The sequence below is a fragment of the Ceratotherium simum genome, chromosome 13 (genome assembly GCF_057802395.1).
Source record: "Ceratotherium simum simum isolate JZ-2026a chromosome 13, ASM5780239v1, whole genome shotgun sequence".
Classification (NCBI taxonomy): domain Eukaryota; kingdom Metazoa; phylum Chordata; class Mammalia; order Perissodactyla; family Rhinocerotidae; genus Ceratotherium; species Ceratotherium simum.
In genome coordinates this window covers 24,656,155-24,675,358 of record NC_141912.1, presented here as the reverse complement: position 1 = coordinate 24,675,358, position 19,204 = coordinate 24,656,155, and the positions used below count along the sequence as shown (strand labels likewise).

The window sequence follows — 19,204 nt, the reverse complement described above, 5'->3', positions numbered from 1 at the left end:
GAGCTGGACCTATGGCTCTGACAATCGAGCTTGAAGTTACCAAGTGGAGTTTGGCCTCCACAGTCACCTACAGTGATCCTCATCCTGGTGCGCCCTGGGTAGGACCTCAGCGCTGCACATGTTCTCTTCCCCATGGGGACAATGGAGCCTGAAAAGAATAGGCTATAGGGTGAGGGTAGGACAGTTGTTGAACCTCTAATAGCAGCACAACTTTATGTGTGAATTATATGTTAATTAACTTGTGCCTGCCTCAGTTTCCACACTCTCAAAATGAGACCACCTCACAGGGTTGTTGCCCATTGCCTTATCCATAGAAAGGAGACAATAAAGCGGTACCAAACTCAGCTGTCATGTGGAATAATGGAATTAATATTAGTGAAGTGCTTCACACAGTATGTCCATTTGGTAAGCATTTTATTGTTGTAATGTGTTGCTGTTAAGGAAGAGGCCCTCAACTCCAGGCCGGGCAGGGGGAAGCATGGATGTTACTTCAGCCTGAGGGCCCCCATTCCCATCAGCAGAGCTTGGGGTCACTGGGGTCTCCAGAGAAAGGTTAGACCTAGGTCAGTAACAAGGGAACTCCGCACTCAGGTCAGTGCTGGGCAAATTGTCAAGGCAGTGGGATCCCATTTCAGAACACCGAAAATAGGCCACAGAGGCCCGGAAAAGACGGTGTACGGGAAGGTGTAGATATAAGATCCATCCGTGACATTGTAGAATGAGACCTCACCAGTCTCATAGTCCAGGATAACTCTCATTTTTTGAGGAGGGTTTCTAATTGTCAGGTTGGTCCGGGGATAGCTGAAAGCCCGATAATCATTCCCATTACACAGCCTCATAATCCAGAATCCATTCTCAGGTGATATATAAACCGGATCTTTCCTCTCCACGTCCTCCCTACATACCCCGACATACCAGTTATTCCTGTCTCCCACCTCTACCTCCCAAAAATGTCTCCCTGATGTGAAGCTCGTGCAGCTAAGCACAAAGTTATACAAATCAAATCTCTTAGGATTCTCTGGAACATTCTGTGGTATTTTGCCCAGGTTCAGGCTCCTCTGGTCCTCAGATATATGGAGGATGCAGTGTGCTGTCTCCGGATCCAGGATCACATCCGCTACAGAAAGTTAAGGGATAGGCCATGGGGTCAACCATTGTTCCCAGACCTCAGAGCCTCAGCCTACAAGACCTGGGTCTGGCTGGTGAGGTCTGAGTCCAGACCCTAGTGTTCCTAGCCTGCCCTGAATGTGACCTTCTCAGCAACACCAAAAGAAAGGCCCAGGGGTCTTGCGTCCAGTGGTGAAGAGTGCTGAGGTTCAGGGTTTGCCTAACCCAACGTCTCAAGCCCCTTCCTTCTATCTCTTTTCTACTTCTCTCCTCAAAATGAGTCTGCCCACCTGTTCTTTATAGTCACATAGATTTACATTCCAATCCTTTCCCTACCACTCATGAGCTGAATAACTTTTCCTTTTCTACAGTCTCTTTTTCCATAGACCCAAACTATATAATAGCCTTAAGCCTCAGTTCCCTTATCTGAAAAATGGGGATAAAAATACTAATCTCTAGGGTAGAAAAAGACAACACATGTTTTATTTGTAGCCCAGGGCCATGCATGGAGGAAGTGCCTGATGTTATAATAAGTGATATGCCTTGTCTCTGCTAGAGGCCATGTGGGGGGCTCTGTGTGCTCCCAGATCCACTCCCACCTTTCTCTACCCTCTTATGGACAGCATCACTGGGCTCCCTTGCCTTTGTTTTTCTGTTGGGTTTGGTAAATGAGAGGTACTAGCTGAAGAAAAGAGGAATGACATTTATTTCCCCCCACTTCCTCCCTGCCAAAGTCAGAGAGTGATGCTCTAACAAAGGCATGACTCCTCTCAGGCAGCCGTGTCCTTGAGCTACAGCTTCCTCTGAGCCCCAGTAACTGCTCCTTCTCTCTGTTCCTTCAAGTCTAGGGATGGTCACAGCTCCCCACTATTGTGAGCCCTGGGGCACTTCACATTCCCTTGTTGGTTTCCCTTAACTCAATTCCCGCCTTTGTAAAGAGTTCCTTTTAGAAACCTTCTTCCACCACCCACTTTGAACATGCCATCTCTTTCCAGTTGGTTTTTTGACCAACACACATTCATTACTTCATTTAGCCTTTACCTCAACCCTCACATAATAGGAATTATGATCATCATTTAAAAATGAGGAAACTAAATTTCAGAAACATTAAGTAACTTGAGGACACACAGCAGCAAGAGGTGGCATAAGAAGCTTAAGAAAAGCAAAGATCTTCGTGCATCGCCTTCTCTCCTTGGTCATTCCACATCCTCACTCTCCCTGTAGTATTAGTTCTCTCTGCCTCTCCTTTCCCTCAGCTCTACCCTTTATGCTTTTTCCTTCCCATGAAGATTTCTGGAAGCCCAGGAGAGCCATTCTGCCTGGTTCTCTGGGCTCACCACAGGAAGGTCCTGGACATGGGCAAACCTTTGAGATGAGGACCTCAGGTCACCCACTGGAACTCTCTCAGTCTGGGAAACTTTTCTTCCCAGAATCTCAAGAATTGGAGATTAAAGAATTGGAGAATAAAAAGGGAATATGGTCCCTCAGGCTGTTGTCCTAGGGAATATATAGTGATTCACTCACCAGCTTGGAAGAGGGCCATCTTCCACTCTGAAAGGCAGGAGACACAGATAAGGAAAAGGCATTATTTCTGTTCTTGCCCCCACCCGTTCTCCTCACTAAGCTTTTTCTCTCCCCCTTTCTTCAGTCTCTTCCAATGTCCAGCTTCCTAAATCTACAGCTCTGCCAAATCAGGCATACAACCTCTCAGATATGGTGGACTTCTTCCCCTCCATCATGTTGGAGCTGCAGGTGACATGGCCAGGCTTTGCTGTGGTGTGGGCATGTGTGCCAGCAGCGTGATGGGGTGGCTGAAAATGTCCAGACACTGTATCTAAAAGATCCTCTCTGACGCTCAATAAGAGCAGAGTTGGTATCCCCCACAGAAAATGAGCCTCTGGACTAGATCTGATTATTCCTACTGGGAATGCCAATGTGTTACACAGCAGAGAAACAGTTTAAATGCTTAGTACACATGTTCCAGGAAACACAGAGAACATGCGAGTCACTCACCAGCATAGTCTTGAGACTTCTCTCCGCCTACAATGGAAGAAAGGTAGAGATGTCACCTGAACTGTGTCACTTCTGTGTAGTGTCCTTTCTCTTCTTTTGCACCCATCTCATCTTTCTTTTTGATTCCCACCCCTACCCCAGCCCCTTCTCCCTCTGCCTGTTCAATTCTCTCCTCCTCTCTCCTCCTTAATATCTAGTCTGAGAACATCAACTGCATGCTGATGATACCACAGGCACCACGTAAGTGCTTTCCCAGCTGAGACCCGGCAGCTCTATTCTGTAAATATCTACACTCCCATATCTGGGTGCAGGTGTCGCTGTGTGTACACATCTGTGTGTGTGCACTAGAATCCATCTGTTTTGAGCTGTGTTATGTCCTGCCTACTTCTAAAAATAATTAGGCAACTTGAGAAAATTTCAGATACTATTTTTTTAAAAGCAATTCTAATAAATCTATGTCAACTAAGCCACTGTGGCCACTTCTTTTTTTAAACACACTTCTCTCTCTCCTTCTTCTCTGATTTCCTCATTCTTTTAAATCTTACATTCTTTGTTTTCTTCTCAGAGCCACAGATTATGTAAAGCCACTAGGGAGGTTCCCGCATAGGGAAGGCACTTCATCTAGAGAGTTCCATCCCCCTCCTCCTCCTTTCCTTTCAAGTGCACCCTGGATATTCCCTGCTGCCTTGCTGGGCTGAAGAGTTTGTGGGCTCCTCCTGGAGAGACATTGAAGGGCCTTTCGCCATTAAAAAAACATGACTCCCAGGTGCTTCCTCCCAATCAGCCTCCCTTTTTTCTTTCCCTTGATAAAGGGATCTGGGATGTTTCTCAGCCCTGGGCAGAGTTAGGGGTGAGGAAAGGGGCTGGGAAAAATTGGAGCAGAGTCTTAGATGGGAACTCAGAGAAAATGTCAGAGCCACCCAGGCATGAGCCATGACAGGCAGTCTCTCTCTTAAGTCTGCAGTCGAAGAAACCTAAAGAGTCATGAAGCAGCTTAACACAGAGATACCCAAGACGTGGGTGGACCCCTGGGGGAATCGGAACTTACGCAGTACAAGCTGGAGGTACTCTGGAAAATAAGCAGGAAAAAAATTACTGTTACAGGGGTGGAGCAGGGAGGACCTTTGGAAAACAAAACTTAGTAATGACCCAGTGCAAGGGTGGGTACTTCGGGTGGGGATGGGGTGAGATCCTTCAGGGGCACCCTCCCTTAAGCCAATGCCTTATGTTCTCTCCCTGGTCTGATACCTTTTGCCGTTTGTTCCTGCTTCTTTGCTGCTCGCTCTCTCTCTTTCTCCTTCTGCTGTCGCCACATGAAGTAACCAGCCCCTGCGAGAAGCAGCAGCAGAACTGGCAGGGTCCCTGCCAGTGTGGAGATCCAGGGCTGGGCTCTCCAGAAGAAGGGCTCTGCAATGGAATGGAGCTTTAGCTTTTCACCCACAGGGCGGAGATCACAGAGCTGATCTCATGGTGTTAAATGGTCCCTCTCCTCCTAAAGTCTCAGGGAACTTTGGGAAGACTTCAGTAAACTCTTGCTATAACATAATACTATTCCTTGTCTTGAAATGTCTGCTTCTCACATGTGAATAGGAGTTACTTGAGCATCAGAATCATGTGGTTTTTCTAATTTAATTTTTCAGTAGGTTACATTTACATGGTTCAAATATCAAAAAAATGAAAAAAGTCATCCAAGTCTCCCATCCACTCACTCCTCCCTCCTCCCTATATTTTAGCCTCTCATTAGTCAGCTTAATACTGTGGTTAAGACTGTGAACTTTGGAGCTGGAGGATCTGCGTTCAAATTCTGGCTCCTCCCCTTGACTGGCAGTGTGATCTTGGACTAATTATTTAATTGCTCTGTTTCTGGCGTCCTAATCTACAACATTGGGTAATAATTGTACCTCACCCGCAAGGTTAAAGGATTAAATTAATGCTTATAAAGAGCTTGACACGCAGTAAGTGCTATTCAAGAGTGTATTAAATTTTTAAAATATAAATATACTCATATTTTTTCTTTTTTACACAAGAGACAGCATTCTATATGAACTGCTCCACATGTGGCTTTTTCTCTTCATCTCAGAGATCCTGCCATATTAGTACAGAGAGAATATCTGTGTTTCCTCTCCCACCGGTGCAATATTCCAGTGCATAGAAGTTCCCCACTGATAGACTTTTTACATAGTTTCTAACTTTTTGCTATTATACTTAATGCTACAACAAATAACCTTTTACACCAGTCATTTCATACATGTGCAAGTATATCTGTCAGAGAAATTCCCACAAGTGGGATGTTGGATCAATAAACAAGTAGTTGGAGAAATACCGCTTATTGTCCCCAATAGAAGTTGTACCAATTTATACCAAAAATATACCAAATTGTACCAAAAAATGTCTAAAAGTGACTGTCTCTCCATAATCCTGACATCAGAATGTGTTATTTACCACCTTGGGTTTGTTTTGTTTTGTACAGTTGCCAATTACAAGTGGAAAATGTTTTAATACATGTCCCTCTATTGACTGAGATGGGACATCATCTCAAGTGTTAGTTCCTTTTCTGTGAACTAATAATTCATGTCCTTTGCTCATTTTTCTATTGGGTTGTTTTATATTTTAAGGAGATTACTTCTTTCTATAAGATATCAGTTGTACATATTTTTTTCCCATTTTATCATTTGTCTTTGCTTATTTTTTTTACCGTGTTCTTCCAGTTCTCGTTGCTTGTCACAGGTTCCAGCACACAGGAAATACTCAGTAAATATCTGTGACATAAATAGCTTAATGGGGAAAAGAAACATGCACAGAGAAAGAAGAAGGCTCCAGATCCCTGCTCTGTGCCTTATATTCACTGCAAACACCAAAGTCAGAAACAGAGAATCACATCCTCCTTCTTTGAAGAGCCACAGCTCAGCACAGCATACTCGAGGCTAAGCAGGGTACTGACCTGCAATGGAAATCCTGGCTGACTTTTCCTGGTAGAGGAGGAGATTTCTGATGACACAGGATACCCCTTCCCCGGAGTTGCCTTTCACGATCACAGATGCTCCTACTGCATACAGACCCGCTCCATCCAGCTCCAAAAGTGCTGACACAGCTGGCATGTCTTCTCCCTTGGCATCTATCCACTGTATTTCAGGTCGGGGATACCAGCCGGTGGATATGCACTCCAGATGGATCCCTCCTTCCTCATAACCCTTCATTTCAATACGAAAGTCAGAACCCAGTGCTGTGGAAGGATAAATGAGCCTGAATTCTTCGCATCCTCCTGTATCAGTGAGAGTCTCAACAGCAAATAAATGACACACTCACATTAGATAATTCAAGGGGATTTTCATTAAGGAGCTGTTTACAAAAGCGTGGTCATGGTGAGGGGAAAACTACATGGGATTGAGCAATACCCCAGGGCCAAGAACAAAGGGAGGCGGAAAAGGAGCCGTTTTGAAGACCTAAAAGAAAAGCATCATGTAGAGAGGGTTTTCTTAAGAGGAGCCATGATCTTTGGGAAGGGAATGCAGCCAGCTAGAGGTGGTCCTGCAGGGAGAAAGCCAGGGCCATAAGTGTCTAGACCTCCTCTCCTCTCTCCCTCCTTCCATCCTCTGCTATGGCTCCCCATTTACCAAACCCAGCCAGAAACCACAGGGCAAAAGAGTGTCCTGGGAAAGAGAAATGCAACCCTTGACATCTGGACATCGGCCTGGTCTCGGTGTTCTTCTGTTAACATAAGCAATTCCACTGAACATCAACATCAAACAAGGGTACTTTGTCACTATGATGGGTCAAGACAAAAACAAGACCACTCAACAACTCTATTTAAATATACAGAAAAACATGAACACTGTCCAAACCACAGTCATGACCAAATATTTCCCTATCCTGGCTACGAGTGACTGCTGCTCCTTGAACAATTACAGCTTTAGTCTCACTCCGGTCTTCCTCCTGGATAAGACTTATTAAGATAACTCTCCACAGAATCACATCCCCCAACTTCTTGACAGCTTCTAATCCAGAGCAAAGCCCCACTTCCATAAACTCTTCCCCAACTCCTCTAACACAAGCTCAAATTCTATACGAAACCTTCTCTCAACACCCTCTTACTTAGACACCCCATGGTTCCCACATGGCGTGCATTCTCCCTCTGTGCAACAAGTAATACACACAACTGGGTCAACTCCAGCTATGTTTCTGGGGGCGTTTGGTGGGAGAACATTGGCAGCACAGGTGCTGTCCCACAGGTCAGCCTCCCACAGCAGCGTGGACCTGGAGGGGCCACAGAAGCGATCTGGAACACAACTGAACCCAAACAACTGTGTGCCAAAACTGAGGAGATAATTTCTTATCCTTCTTATCCCTCAACTTCCACTTCTCTACAGAGACCGTGGTGACTAGCATAAGGGAATTTTTACTTGATATTTTAGGATAAAGGAGGGAATCTTCCTGGAGGAAAGCCTGTGTCTTTCCCAAGGGCCTCAGAGAAACAAAGTGGGAAGGCAGTGGAGGCAGACCTAGTCACCAGCCAGGATGCTCTGAGGTAGATTTGGGGCATGAACTCTGCCGCTGCCTCCAGATCCCAAGGAGGAATGGACTCAGAGCAAAACCTGGAGGCTCACCTGCAACCTTCAGCTCCACCGTGGCTTTTTCATAGAAGTTGTCATCTTGGAAATAACACAGGTAGCTTCCACCGTCAGAGGCTCTGACATCATAAATTCGGAGTGTAGCCTTCCCTTCAGTGATGCCATCTCTTAAGATCGAAGTTCTCCCTCGATACTCTGCCATTTGTTTGTTTTCTACCTCCTTCCCATTTGCATACTCATATACTACCTGCCCAAGTCTGGATCTCACCCACATCAGCTCCATGGTCTCCGCGCTCATCTTTGGGGACAGATGACAAGGCAGATCAGCGTCTTCGCCCACCCTGGCCACGATGGGCCCAGAGGGTCCAATCACAGAAAACTGAGCTGGTCAGTAAAAGGAGAAGGTACATCAGAGGGAGTTGAGACCATGAGGGTAAGGGAGTGAGCATCTCAGGCAAGGAGGGTGAGGTATGAAAAACCTAGAGAGGAACATGATACTAACAGAAATACAATTTGTCTTAATGGCATGCACACCTTCATTTTGGGATGGGACTTCCAAGTGTAAGATGTTGTCAGAGGTTCTGAATGGGCACTAATAGATAATTATCTGCTTCAGATGCATAAAAGCAGAATGTTCCCTACCTGAGCAAGGGGAGAGCAGCTGGCCCAAGACGATGCAGACAAGGATGTTGAACAGAGGGAAGTCTAGGGAACTTGCTATTTTCATCTGTGCTGCAGAGAGATGCCAGAAATAGTAAGGCAGAAAGTACGACCAGAAGAAGATGGCAGATTCCACATCGAACTTCCACCTCCCCAGGGCCAACTCAGGTGAAACACACAGTCACTAGCGTGGTGACTCAAGATCCTCTTCTGCCAAAATGTCGGCTTGGAGTCTCTTAACTTTGAGTTGCAACATGTAAATCACCCATTAAAATATGTAACGTTGAATGCACGTCCACGAGGCTCACCTCTTTCAAGTCTTTCTTCTAAATTCAGTTCCTCCGTAGGACATTCTCTGACCACAGGATTACGGCAAATTGCTCCCATCCCCCTGAGCCTATTCTCTTTTCCCCATTGAATTTTCATATCCAAATCATATGTTTACTGTCTGTCTCCACCTGCCAGAACGGAAGCTCCACAAACACGGATATTGGTCTATTTCATTTCCTGAAGTGCAGCAAGCCTGTACAACATAGAAACCTCAGTAAATCTTTTTTGAATGAGTGAATGGATGAAGGTTAACATATTAACCTATCAATAATCATTTGCATTTTAAATTGGTTTAGATGATCAGATTAACTGGTTGCCATAAGACAGGAAGGGAAGTGGAGAGTTGTGAAGACAAGCATCTGCCTAGACATGCTCTTTTAGTCTGACTTAGAGACCAGGGCCCAGGGCCCTGTGTTCCCACTGTGACTAGGCTATATTAGTGTATTTATTCCTATTTTTCAATGAAGTAGTTTCAAGGGGCAAGCATGTCCTGGATGTGCATGTAAGAGTGCTACAACTCAGTGTGCCTCAGTACACTCTTTTCAAAACTGTTCTTTAGGAGAGAAATATCCCTGGGAAGGAAATTATTCATTTCCAGTCTTCCCTTTCCCCAAGTGTTCACCAATGCTCCTTGAAGATGGCCTCTGGGCTCACCAGCAATGGATAAGTTACCTGGTCTTAGTCTTTCCGCTGCTAGAGAAGTGCCTTTTCGAGGCAGAGTTGTAAGACCTGGCACTTGCAAACAGGGGGCAAATATGTCAAGCTAGGAGCACACAGCAGCCCAACAAGCTCATGCTTCTATGAAGTGCTGAGGTTCTCTCAGCTCAGAGGCAGGGCACCTGTACCATCCCACTCCCTGCCCAGTGCTGCCAACTGTATCTTAGCTCAGAAAAGCACCTCCACCATCTTTTAATCATGGTCTGTGTCATCATTGCAAAGCTTTGTGGTAAGGGATGTGTGGGGACCACACCAGCTGGCAAGGCTTCATTCTACCTGGAGTTCTAGCTTGGCTTCCATCCAAACCACTCCAGAGTTGGCTGCATCCCTACATAGTGGAGAGCATGAGAGCAGGCCCAGGTGGATTACTCAGAGACAGGACTGAGAACTCGGGACCTAGCCCCCTCCTTTCCCCCCGGTCCTCTCCCATCATGTATCCTCTCCTTCCTTGAAGAGGTCAGGTGGGATAGGGTCCTGACAAATGCCTTGAGGGTGTGTCCATCTGGAGAGACACACTGTGGACTCCTCTAGGCCACAACCTATAGCCATGACCAAGTTCAAATCATGCCTCCATCAGACTCTGGTTAAGATCCTGGCAGACTCCCTGGTGGAGGCTCTGGAGTTAGTCAGAGGTTGAACCTATCATTTCTTAATCACAAGGCTAGTGAATAGGAGAGCTAGGAATAAGACCAGGTCTCACCCATCTTTTCATTCATTCGTTCAACAAATATTTAGTGAGCACACACTATGTGCCAGGCCCACTAAGTGTCAGATGTAGGAACAAAAAGGGGGTGGAAACTGGGCCGGCTCCGTGGCTTAGCGGTTAAGTGCGCGTGCTCTGATGCTGGCGGCCCGGGTTCGGATCCCGGGCACGCCCCAGGGCACCACTTCTCCGTCCAACCCGAGGCCGAGTCCCACGTACGGCAACTAGAAGGATGTGAACCTATGACATACAACTGTCTACTGGGGCTTTGAGGGGAAAAAAAATGAATAAATAAAATCTTTAAAAAAAAAAAAGGGGGGGTGGAAACTAGGTAATGGCACTACGATTCACAAGCTGTGCGATCTCAGCCATGTGACAAAACCTATCTGAACTCCAGTCACTCATGAAACAATGTGAAATATGAACTTTAGAATGTGCAGAATTAGCCCAGCAATTCCACCTCCAGATATCTGGTCCAGCAAAGCACATTCATTGGTCCAGAGAGAAGCATGTGTGAGGATGACACTGCAGCATTGTTTTTAAAAGTAAAAAAGCAATCAACAACTGAACTGGCCAGTGACACACAGGAGACTGGTTAGCTAAATAATGGCTTGTCCTTATGAAGGAACTCAATGTGGCAGTTAAAATTAATTTATAGTCACTATCCCGGATAATCAAAACATATTAAGTGAAAAAAAGCACATTGCGGAACAATACTAATGATTGAATAATAAACAAAAACAAAGCTATAAGTTTGTAGATACAGGTTTATGTAATTTCCTTTGAAAAGGTCTAAAAGTACACATGCTACACTGAGAACTAGGGATTGAGTGAAAGATACTTTTGTCCTTTGTGCCCTATACTTTGAAAATTATTTGAATGTTTTAATTTGAAAAGTTGTCATGTACAACTTAACAATTAAAAATCATTACACGTAATTTTAGTGACTGCAACATATTAGCTGTTCAGAAAATACCAACTCCTCCTAAACACGCCAGCATGAGACCCACAGTCACAGTACCTGCCAGTCCAGGAACTGCCGGGGACAAGGGAGCAGAAGTCTATGCAGCTGGCTCTCCTTCAGACCCTTGTCTGAAACCTGGACACACCCTCAGACAAAATATTGTCTTTTAGTCCATCCTCCACTCTTCAAACTGTTCTCTATGCTGCTAGAGAGAGGACAGTAGTATTATTATTAAAGCAGGTAATAATTTCTCTGCTCTTCTCAGAGAGGGGAATGTTTTCATTTATTTTTTAGGATATTTATTGTTTTTGTTCCTAATTATAAAGCATTTCAAAATGGAGAAAAATATAAAAGAATAAAATTTAAATAATCTGCAATGGCAATCAGATACTTCACTTCATGGGAATGTAAATATTTCTGGCAGTATTTTGGCCATGTATATGTACCAAATGCCTTAGAAATGTTTCATCCTTTGACCTAAAAATTCCCCTTATAGAAATTACTGTTAAAGACAAAAAATCACGTTAAATCAAAGATTTATGTTTAAGGATGTTCATCATGGTAAAATCTACAGTAGCAAAATGTAGATGAGGGCCGGGCCTGTGGCGTAGCGGTTAAGTGAGCGTGCTCCGCTGCTGGCGGACAGGGTTCAGATCCCGGGCACACACCGAGGCACCACTTGTCAGCCTATGCTGTGGCGGCATCCCACATAAAGTGGAGGAAGATCGGCACAGATGTTAGCCCAGGGCCAGTGTTCCTCAGGAAAAAGAGGAGGATTGGCATGGATGCTAGCTCAGGGCTGATCTTGCTCACACACACAAAAAATGTAGATGCAATTTAAATATCCAAATTGTATCTGATTTGTTATAATTATAAATAAAACTCTTTATTAAAAACATGATTCCGAATGAGTATAAGAGAATCCCTTTATGATTGGATAAACTGTTGTTTATCCATCCTCCAACTGTTTTATATGAATATGTATGTTGCATGTGGAGGTTGGTTCAGATTTTTCTGTTATAAATATTTCTGTAATGAACATCTTTACATACAAATCTTTGTCATATCTCTTTTTAGAATCTCTTAGAATACATTCCTACAGATGACCAGGAGAGATTACAAGAGTCCTTTGTTTCTTTCTGACCACAGGAAGTTCCTAAAGACACGCAGTTGGCAACTTTCTTCAATTAGGTTGTCTCCCTCCCACCAAATTTCCCAATGCAGGCCCTTATCTTTTGCACTGCCTCTCGCCACCCCCCTCCCCTCACCACACACACAGGCACCAAACCCCTTTCTCTGGGTGAGGACTTCCCTGTACACACTCTCAGCTTTTTAGCTGCTCTCCTTCCAGGGCCTGTGGCCCTGGCTTTTACCAATTTCCCCCACTTACCCCTTGGCATTCTCATCTGAAAAGTGCAGCCCACACAATGAAGGTAATCAATAGTTCTCTACTATAGTTAACAGTCTGCTCTGGAAGGAAGAGAAAAGAGAGAATGGCTGATCACTGTGAGAAACAGTAGTAGAGTCTCTCCTTCAAAGAATTAGTTTTATTGATTGGCTCAGAGGAATGTTTCTCATCAGTTGCTGAGTAGACACCGGTGGGGAAGGTAAAATGAAAACTGAAACTGTCCTGGATTGTACAAGTGAAGAAAGCTTCCAGCCCGAATTCCCACACTGTTTGTGTCTCTCTGTTTCTACCTATTTGAATCATTTGTGTATATGTTTATGTTATCAGTATTTCATTATATACACCTGTTTTATGTTTTTTATATCATAAAAGATTTATCTTTATCAGCAGAACTAAGCAGATTACAAGATTTTAAAGTGTGAAGCGAGGAAGACGTGCGTTAATTAATATGTCTCTGTGGCCGTTTGCTGACATCTGTGCGCACGTAGGTGGGCACACGGAGGAGGACATCTTTTACAGCAGAGCCAAATGGAAGTATGAACGGACAGAAAACCAGATCCCCTCCACCTTTTCAGCACCTCTGAACCTCAGGTCTCAGATCCACGACCACATCATATAATGTTCAGGCTCCAGAGGCAGTGCTGCCGGTGACTGGTGGGCACATCTTACGTTTCAGAACATTCTTAATTGGAGTGTTGCTGAGCATCTTCCTTCACCATCTGCATCTTATTTGTGCTACATTTGTGTTTTCGTGTGTATTTGTTTCTACTCTGCCTGTAGGATTCTATTCTCTGAAATTACACTTGGATGGGCTGTGAGGCTGTTTCTGTAAGATGCCTTTGGGACAAAATAGTCCTACAGGTGGCCTAGGGACTCCCAAGACATGTTACTGGCATCGCAAGAAAGTGATTAAATCTCCTAGTGCTTTGATGTGACTTTGGCTGATGGAATTTGAGTACACGCCAAAAATTTGAGTTTAGGCACTGCGGTAGACACGGTTGGTTGCTTGTGCAATATGTATTCCTTGCTTCTTCTTAGTAATGAAACCCAGTTTCGGGGGGGAGTACTGCAATATGACCGTCCCCTTTATACCTAAGAGAGATGAAGGGACTAATTTTGAGCCGATGATTTGTAGGTGGAAGTTGCTAGGTTGTGTCTCTCAAGAGAGTTCTATACTCTTCCTACTTCCTCCTTTCTTTACCTAGAACATGGTCCTTGGAGCTGAAGTGCAGCGACCATCTCCTGACCATGAGGCAACCTTGAGAATGGAAGCCACGTGCTGAGATGGCAGAGAATAAAGACAGAAGGAGCCTGGGGCATGGATGCATCTCTGAGCTGCCAGACCCGCTCTGGGATGCTGCCCTCTTAATTAATTTCATGTGAAAGGAAAGCAAATCTTTCTTTTGCTGAAGCCAACGGTACTTCTGGTCTCTGTGGGAGAAACCAAGACATGTAAGAGAGAGCTCATGACCTTTTTAGGGAGTGACACTAACAAGCAGCACACTTTTGACACACTACACTGTCCTTAGAGATTGTTCAGACTTTGTTGTAAAACGAAACTAAAAGGAAATGGGAAATCATGCTTTTAAAAGCCAGCCAGTTCCAGAACAGGCAGACTCCCCCTGGAACTCTGGCTGGCTTCATGTACAATATGTACGGTGGAGCAGATACTTGCAAGTGCTTAACAAAATGCAAATAGCCATAAATTCTTGGATCTTTGGATCAAGATAACCCAGGAAAATTTAAAATTACAATGTCTACATTGGGGGATCCTTTGAGCCTCCAAAACTTCTACATTGGCTATTAGAAGGAACATTCCAATTAGGTAAGATCATTTAAGAAGTGCACTTATCGGGCTGGCCCCATGGCTTAGCAGTTAAGTGCGCGCACTCTGCTACTGGCACCCCGGGTTCAGATCCCGGGCGCGCACCGAGGCACTGCTTCTCCAGCCATGCTGAGGCCGCGTCCCACATACAGCAACTAGAAGGATGTGCAACTGTGACATACAACTATCTACTGGGGCTTTGGGGAAAAGAAAAGGAGGAGGATGAGCGATAGATGTTAGCTCAGATCCAGTCTTCCTCAGCAAAAAGAGGAGGATTAGCATGGATGTTAGCTCAGGGCTGATCTTCCTCACAAAAAAAAAAAAAAAGTGCACTTATTAAGTTGTGGCTTTAAGGACACCCTTGTAATCTTCGAAGGAGGACCCAGTATAAGCCCCTCCCGCGGTTAAGGAGACTGAGAGATTGTCTAGGAAACTGCTACCCTTAAACAATCAAGGGGAAACTGAAATTTAAAATGAGTGGAGTTGTTTACTGCTGCCAGGAATAGTTACTGTTTGTCCCAGCTGAAACCTGACAAAATATTTGAAAGGATTTAGTAGCTTATGATCAGAAATTCTGCCAAACTAGAAAGTGATATTCAAAGCCTGATGGGAATTTTTAGGCCTTCTTCTCTAAATTGAGATAAAACTAAGTACCTAGAAAGAAAGAAGCAAATTAAGGAAAATGTAATTGGATGAGCATGTCAGTCCATTGATAAGTAACTAACCTCCCCGGTTTATCTCAAAATAAACTCATGACCTTTCTGGGAGCTATTATCTAGACCATCCCAGATTCGTAAGTCTGAAAAAAAAAGGAGGGGGTGGTTGTGGGAGAAGAAGCTTTTGGAGATGCAGACTGCTATGAAAGCACCCTTGCCCAAAAATCAAAGGATAAAATTTTAAAACAGAGGTTATAAAATCTTTTTTGCATCTGTCTATGTGTTTATGTGTTAGTGTGTGTGTCTTTATATATGTTATACGTGTGATATTTTTCTACCGCCAGATGGTATAATTTCTAAAGGAGCTGTATTTAATTGACTTAGAGTAAGTGCTTACATAAATTATTTCTAAATGTAATAGAAACTAACCCAAATGTCTTTCAAGTTAACATGATATGAAATCATCTTTGACAAAGGAAAGCTTGTTTGTTTGTCAGTTTGATTAAAGTAGGCATGTCCTCAGAGTTATCAGCACTGGATATGATGCTGACGTGCAGCTTGGGTTTATTAGTCAAATAAGCTCATGTATCTCTGTTACAAAATTTGTCAGCAAGGTAGCTCAGAATGGTAGTTGATTTTGTCTAATGCCCCATGAAGTTTTTCTAGGCCACCTAAATGTAATATTGGAAATGAGTAAATTAAATAGATGTGAAAAGATAAAAGTTTTGGGTGAAGTTTTTAACAATAATTGTCTGCTGTGGTGTATGCCCTTAACTTCAAAAGCTTTTGCTGACTTGAAACCTTAGAATTTTGGTTGAATTAAGTTAAATGATAGATACTCAATAAATTTGAGTATCTAGGTCATTTCCACATAAGATAAAATATTAGATATTAATTACTAAATATAGGTTTATCTACTTTTGGCTTCTTATTACAGAGAAACTAAAAGATGTTTGAATCTATTAGTAAACATGTCTTATATATTATTAAAATATTGTACTATGAAGCAGCATGTTTGTAGAAATTATAAAAGGTGTTTATGAATTTGCCAAGCCACAGAATGCTAATGTAAAAGACAGTTTATAATTGCTTACTTCTTAGTTTTCGCTAAAAATTAAGACCCCGTAAGGGTCAAGAATTCTAAGTAATATATGTGATTAAAGCTACTAAAAATTAGTAAGGAAAACATCTTTGTATTCAAGGAAAGTACGATGTGTGTTTTCAGTAAAGAAGGTATAAGGAAAGGAAATATTTTTGTTTGTTTTGTTAAGAAAGATAAATTTGTCCTAAACTACTAGGGAAACAAAGGACGTGGGACAAATTCTAAATATAAAAAGCAAGTTATAGAAGGTTTTTGAAAAAGGAATCTTGAGCAAAGAGTTTTATGCATGGTCAAGCTGGCTAAGACTGGAATAAATTTAAGTAAATGAGTTTTAATATCAAAAATAAGTTGATGCAAAATTAGAATTTGATATTCTCTTTCTTAAAAGGATAATTTTCCTGGACTCTTAGTCTGCTCTTGATAATGAGATTATAACAAGTTTTCTCTACCTTTGAGTAAATATATCTAAAGGACAGAAATTCTTTGTTTTGTCAAAATGATTTCCTATGTTCTACAAGGCTGAATTCTCTCTATTAAAAGAATTAAAGGATTTTGTTTTTTTTAACTGTTTGTCTTTAACATCTGTTGGCACTTTGGTTAAGTGGATAACTAAGCATTTTTTTCATGGTAACCAGTGTTTCAGACTGACACAAGATCAGCAAACACCTGATCTTGTTTGACCAAGTGTTTGAAAACCTTTTGATATTTTTGACAAGCTTCTCCCAAAATTCAGATCCTAAATGAAGTCTTTCTTTCGAACTGAAAAGAACATTTTTTTTTCTTTGAGAATTTTCAGAGGGTCCCTGGGACTTCTCAAGGAAATTTGTTCTCCCTATCAAGAGGGACACACTGAACTAATTAGGCCTGTTTGGTATGCTAAATTGCATGGGAAGCATTGTCAAGTAAATGATGAGAAACCTTCTTAGGTTATATCACATAGGTAAATATTATTCACTATCTTAAGCCTGCTACCTTGCTTCCAGCACCAGGGGGGCAAAACAACCACGACTGTATTCTATTATCTAATTTGGTTTACAGATGGGTCTTACTTAAACGATAAGCAAGGACATTATCAAGCTGGATATGCAGTCCAGCCTCAAGAATGCTCATTACTTTTTATTAACTCTTCTACACGAGTGAAAGATTTCCTTCTACAAGCTCAAGAAATTGCCATGGAAGAAGAGAAAGAAAGGTAGCAACAAAAAGGGGGAATTTTTGACACCACCACACAGATGCGGTTCAGGCCTGACAACTAGCCATAGTGCCTACAGGACACAATTGCTACTGCTCCAGCATATGCATCAATTGCCCACTGGGCACCTGAAAAGATGATTTTGTGGGGAAAACAATATTTTTGGAAACTTTCTCCCACAGTGGCTAGTAAAGCATATGCTCATTGTACCATGTATCCTAAATATAATCCTGGGAAAACACTTCAAGGGTTGCAAGGTCACTTTTCCCTTCCTAAGGGACCCTTTGAGGTATGGCAATTAAACTTTGTTCATATGCCATCATGTCAAGGATATAAATATCTTTGTAATGATCTGTGTGTTCTCACATTGGGTTGAGGCCTTTCCTTGCAGAAGAGTGACAGCTTTAGTAGTACGCAAATTATTAGAAATGATAATTCCTGTTTAAGGAATTCCTACCAAGTTATTCAGTGACTGGGGAGCTCATCCCACCAGAAAAATGATTAAATCTATTTGTGACATTTGGCCAATAATGCAACATTTTAACTAACAGTACAATCAAAACTCAGTTGACAAAGCTTTCAGAAACATTTAATCTCTCATGGCCAAAAGCTCTTTCGCTAGTCCTTCTTAATCTTACATCTACACGTTTTGGTAAACATTGGCTGTCTCATTTTGAAAAAATAACAGGACAGCCTCTGCAATTAGATGAAGGAATTTATAAACCAACTTTGCTTAAGGGAGCTATATTACATTGTTGCCAGGGTCTCACTGAGGTGCTTAAAAGAAATGAAATGTTGGTATCTGATTCCTTTCACAGAGAGCTTCTGGGAGATAAAGACTTTAAAGATCATGGACTATAACCCAGAGAATTTATTTATGGGAAGAGGCATCAAATAAAAGGCATTTCTGCAGCCCCATTGGAAAGAATCATCACAGTTACTTTTACCCAATCCATGTGTTGCAAAATTAAAGGGCATAGACTCATGGATACACATTTCTCATTAAAAAAAGCTCCTCTGCCTGAGTTGATTTCAGCTCCTGTTTCTGACACCTGACTTTGACTCACCAAGATGAATACCTCCAAACCAGCATGAGAAGACGGCATCTGTTGTAGAAAGCTGTCCCAAGACTCCAGAACAGGCCTGTATTCTCAACCTTATAACTCATTTAAACCTTTGTAATACTTAGCTAATTTTGCCCATTTAAGGTTTTCATAATACTATCATACTTAAAGAAAGTGATTGGTTTGAAACTGACTGGTCTTGAAGACCAGACATTTATTGGGTGGCTTCTAATGGAACTCGATGGTTATGTGGAACAAACCTCTGGCGGTGGTTACCGCCCAGATGGCTAGGACACTGCACCCTGTATTTCCCCTGCATGCAGAGGATGATTCACCCTGAACAAACATCTGTTGCCAATCTTCCTCTCTTTGAGGTGAGAAGGGTTTGTTCAGTATCACTGGTATGGCCACTTAGCGGCTATATTTGTTCCTTCCTTGGGACTAGAAGATGTCATATCACATATAGAAGCCCTGACTAACTTTACCCAACAAACCCTTAAAGACAGTCAAGCAGGAACAGCTTTATTAAACACTGAAGTGTCTTTAATGAGAAAGGCTGCCCTTTAAAATATAATGGCTTTAGATATTTTAACTGCATCCCAAGGTGGTAGATATGCAATCATTCAAACTGATTAATCTTCCATTATGTCATCTCTGCTAAAGCACATGAAAAAGTAGGTGAATGCCCTAAGTGACTGTACACCTAGTCTTGATTTGTTTAGTTGGCTTCCTTCCAGTATTGACTCCCTTTTGCAATCCAGATTGCAATTCCTATTTCTATATTTGAGGTACACCAATTGAACTTTGTTATATACTGAAATATATTTCTACATTACTCCTTAGAATTCTTGTGTTAGTCATAATATTCTAGTTAATTACTATTTTCTTCACTCAG

At 42.6% G+C, this 19,204-nt stretch overlaps 1 protein-coding gene across 1 annotated transcript; it reads right to left on the bottom strand.

Moving 5' to 3' along the window:
* Positions 1-412: 412 nt before the first annotated feature.
* On the bottom strand, positions 413-12,560 carry LOC101387700 (butyrophilin subfamily 3 member A2-like). Its single transcript, XM_014797415.2, has 11 exons — positions 12,453-12,560; positions 11,120-11,267; positions 8,657-8,871; positions 8,331-8,420; positions 7,725-8,072; positions 6,062-6,343; positions 4,369-4,527; positions 4,169-4,189; positions 3,121-3,147; positions 2,632-2,658; positions 413-1,117 (listed from the first exon to the last, which is right to left on the bottom strand). Exons 3-11 carry the CDS (start codon positions 8,772-8,774, stop codon positions 588-590), a joined length of 1,602 nt encoding a protein of 533 aa, XP_014652901.2. The 5' UTR covers positions 8,775-8,871; positions 11,120-11,267; positions 12,453-12,560; the 3' UTR covers positions 413-587.
* Between the last annotated feature and the right edge of the window lie 6,644 nt (positions 12,561-19,204).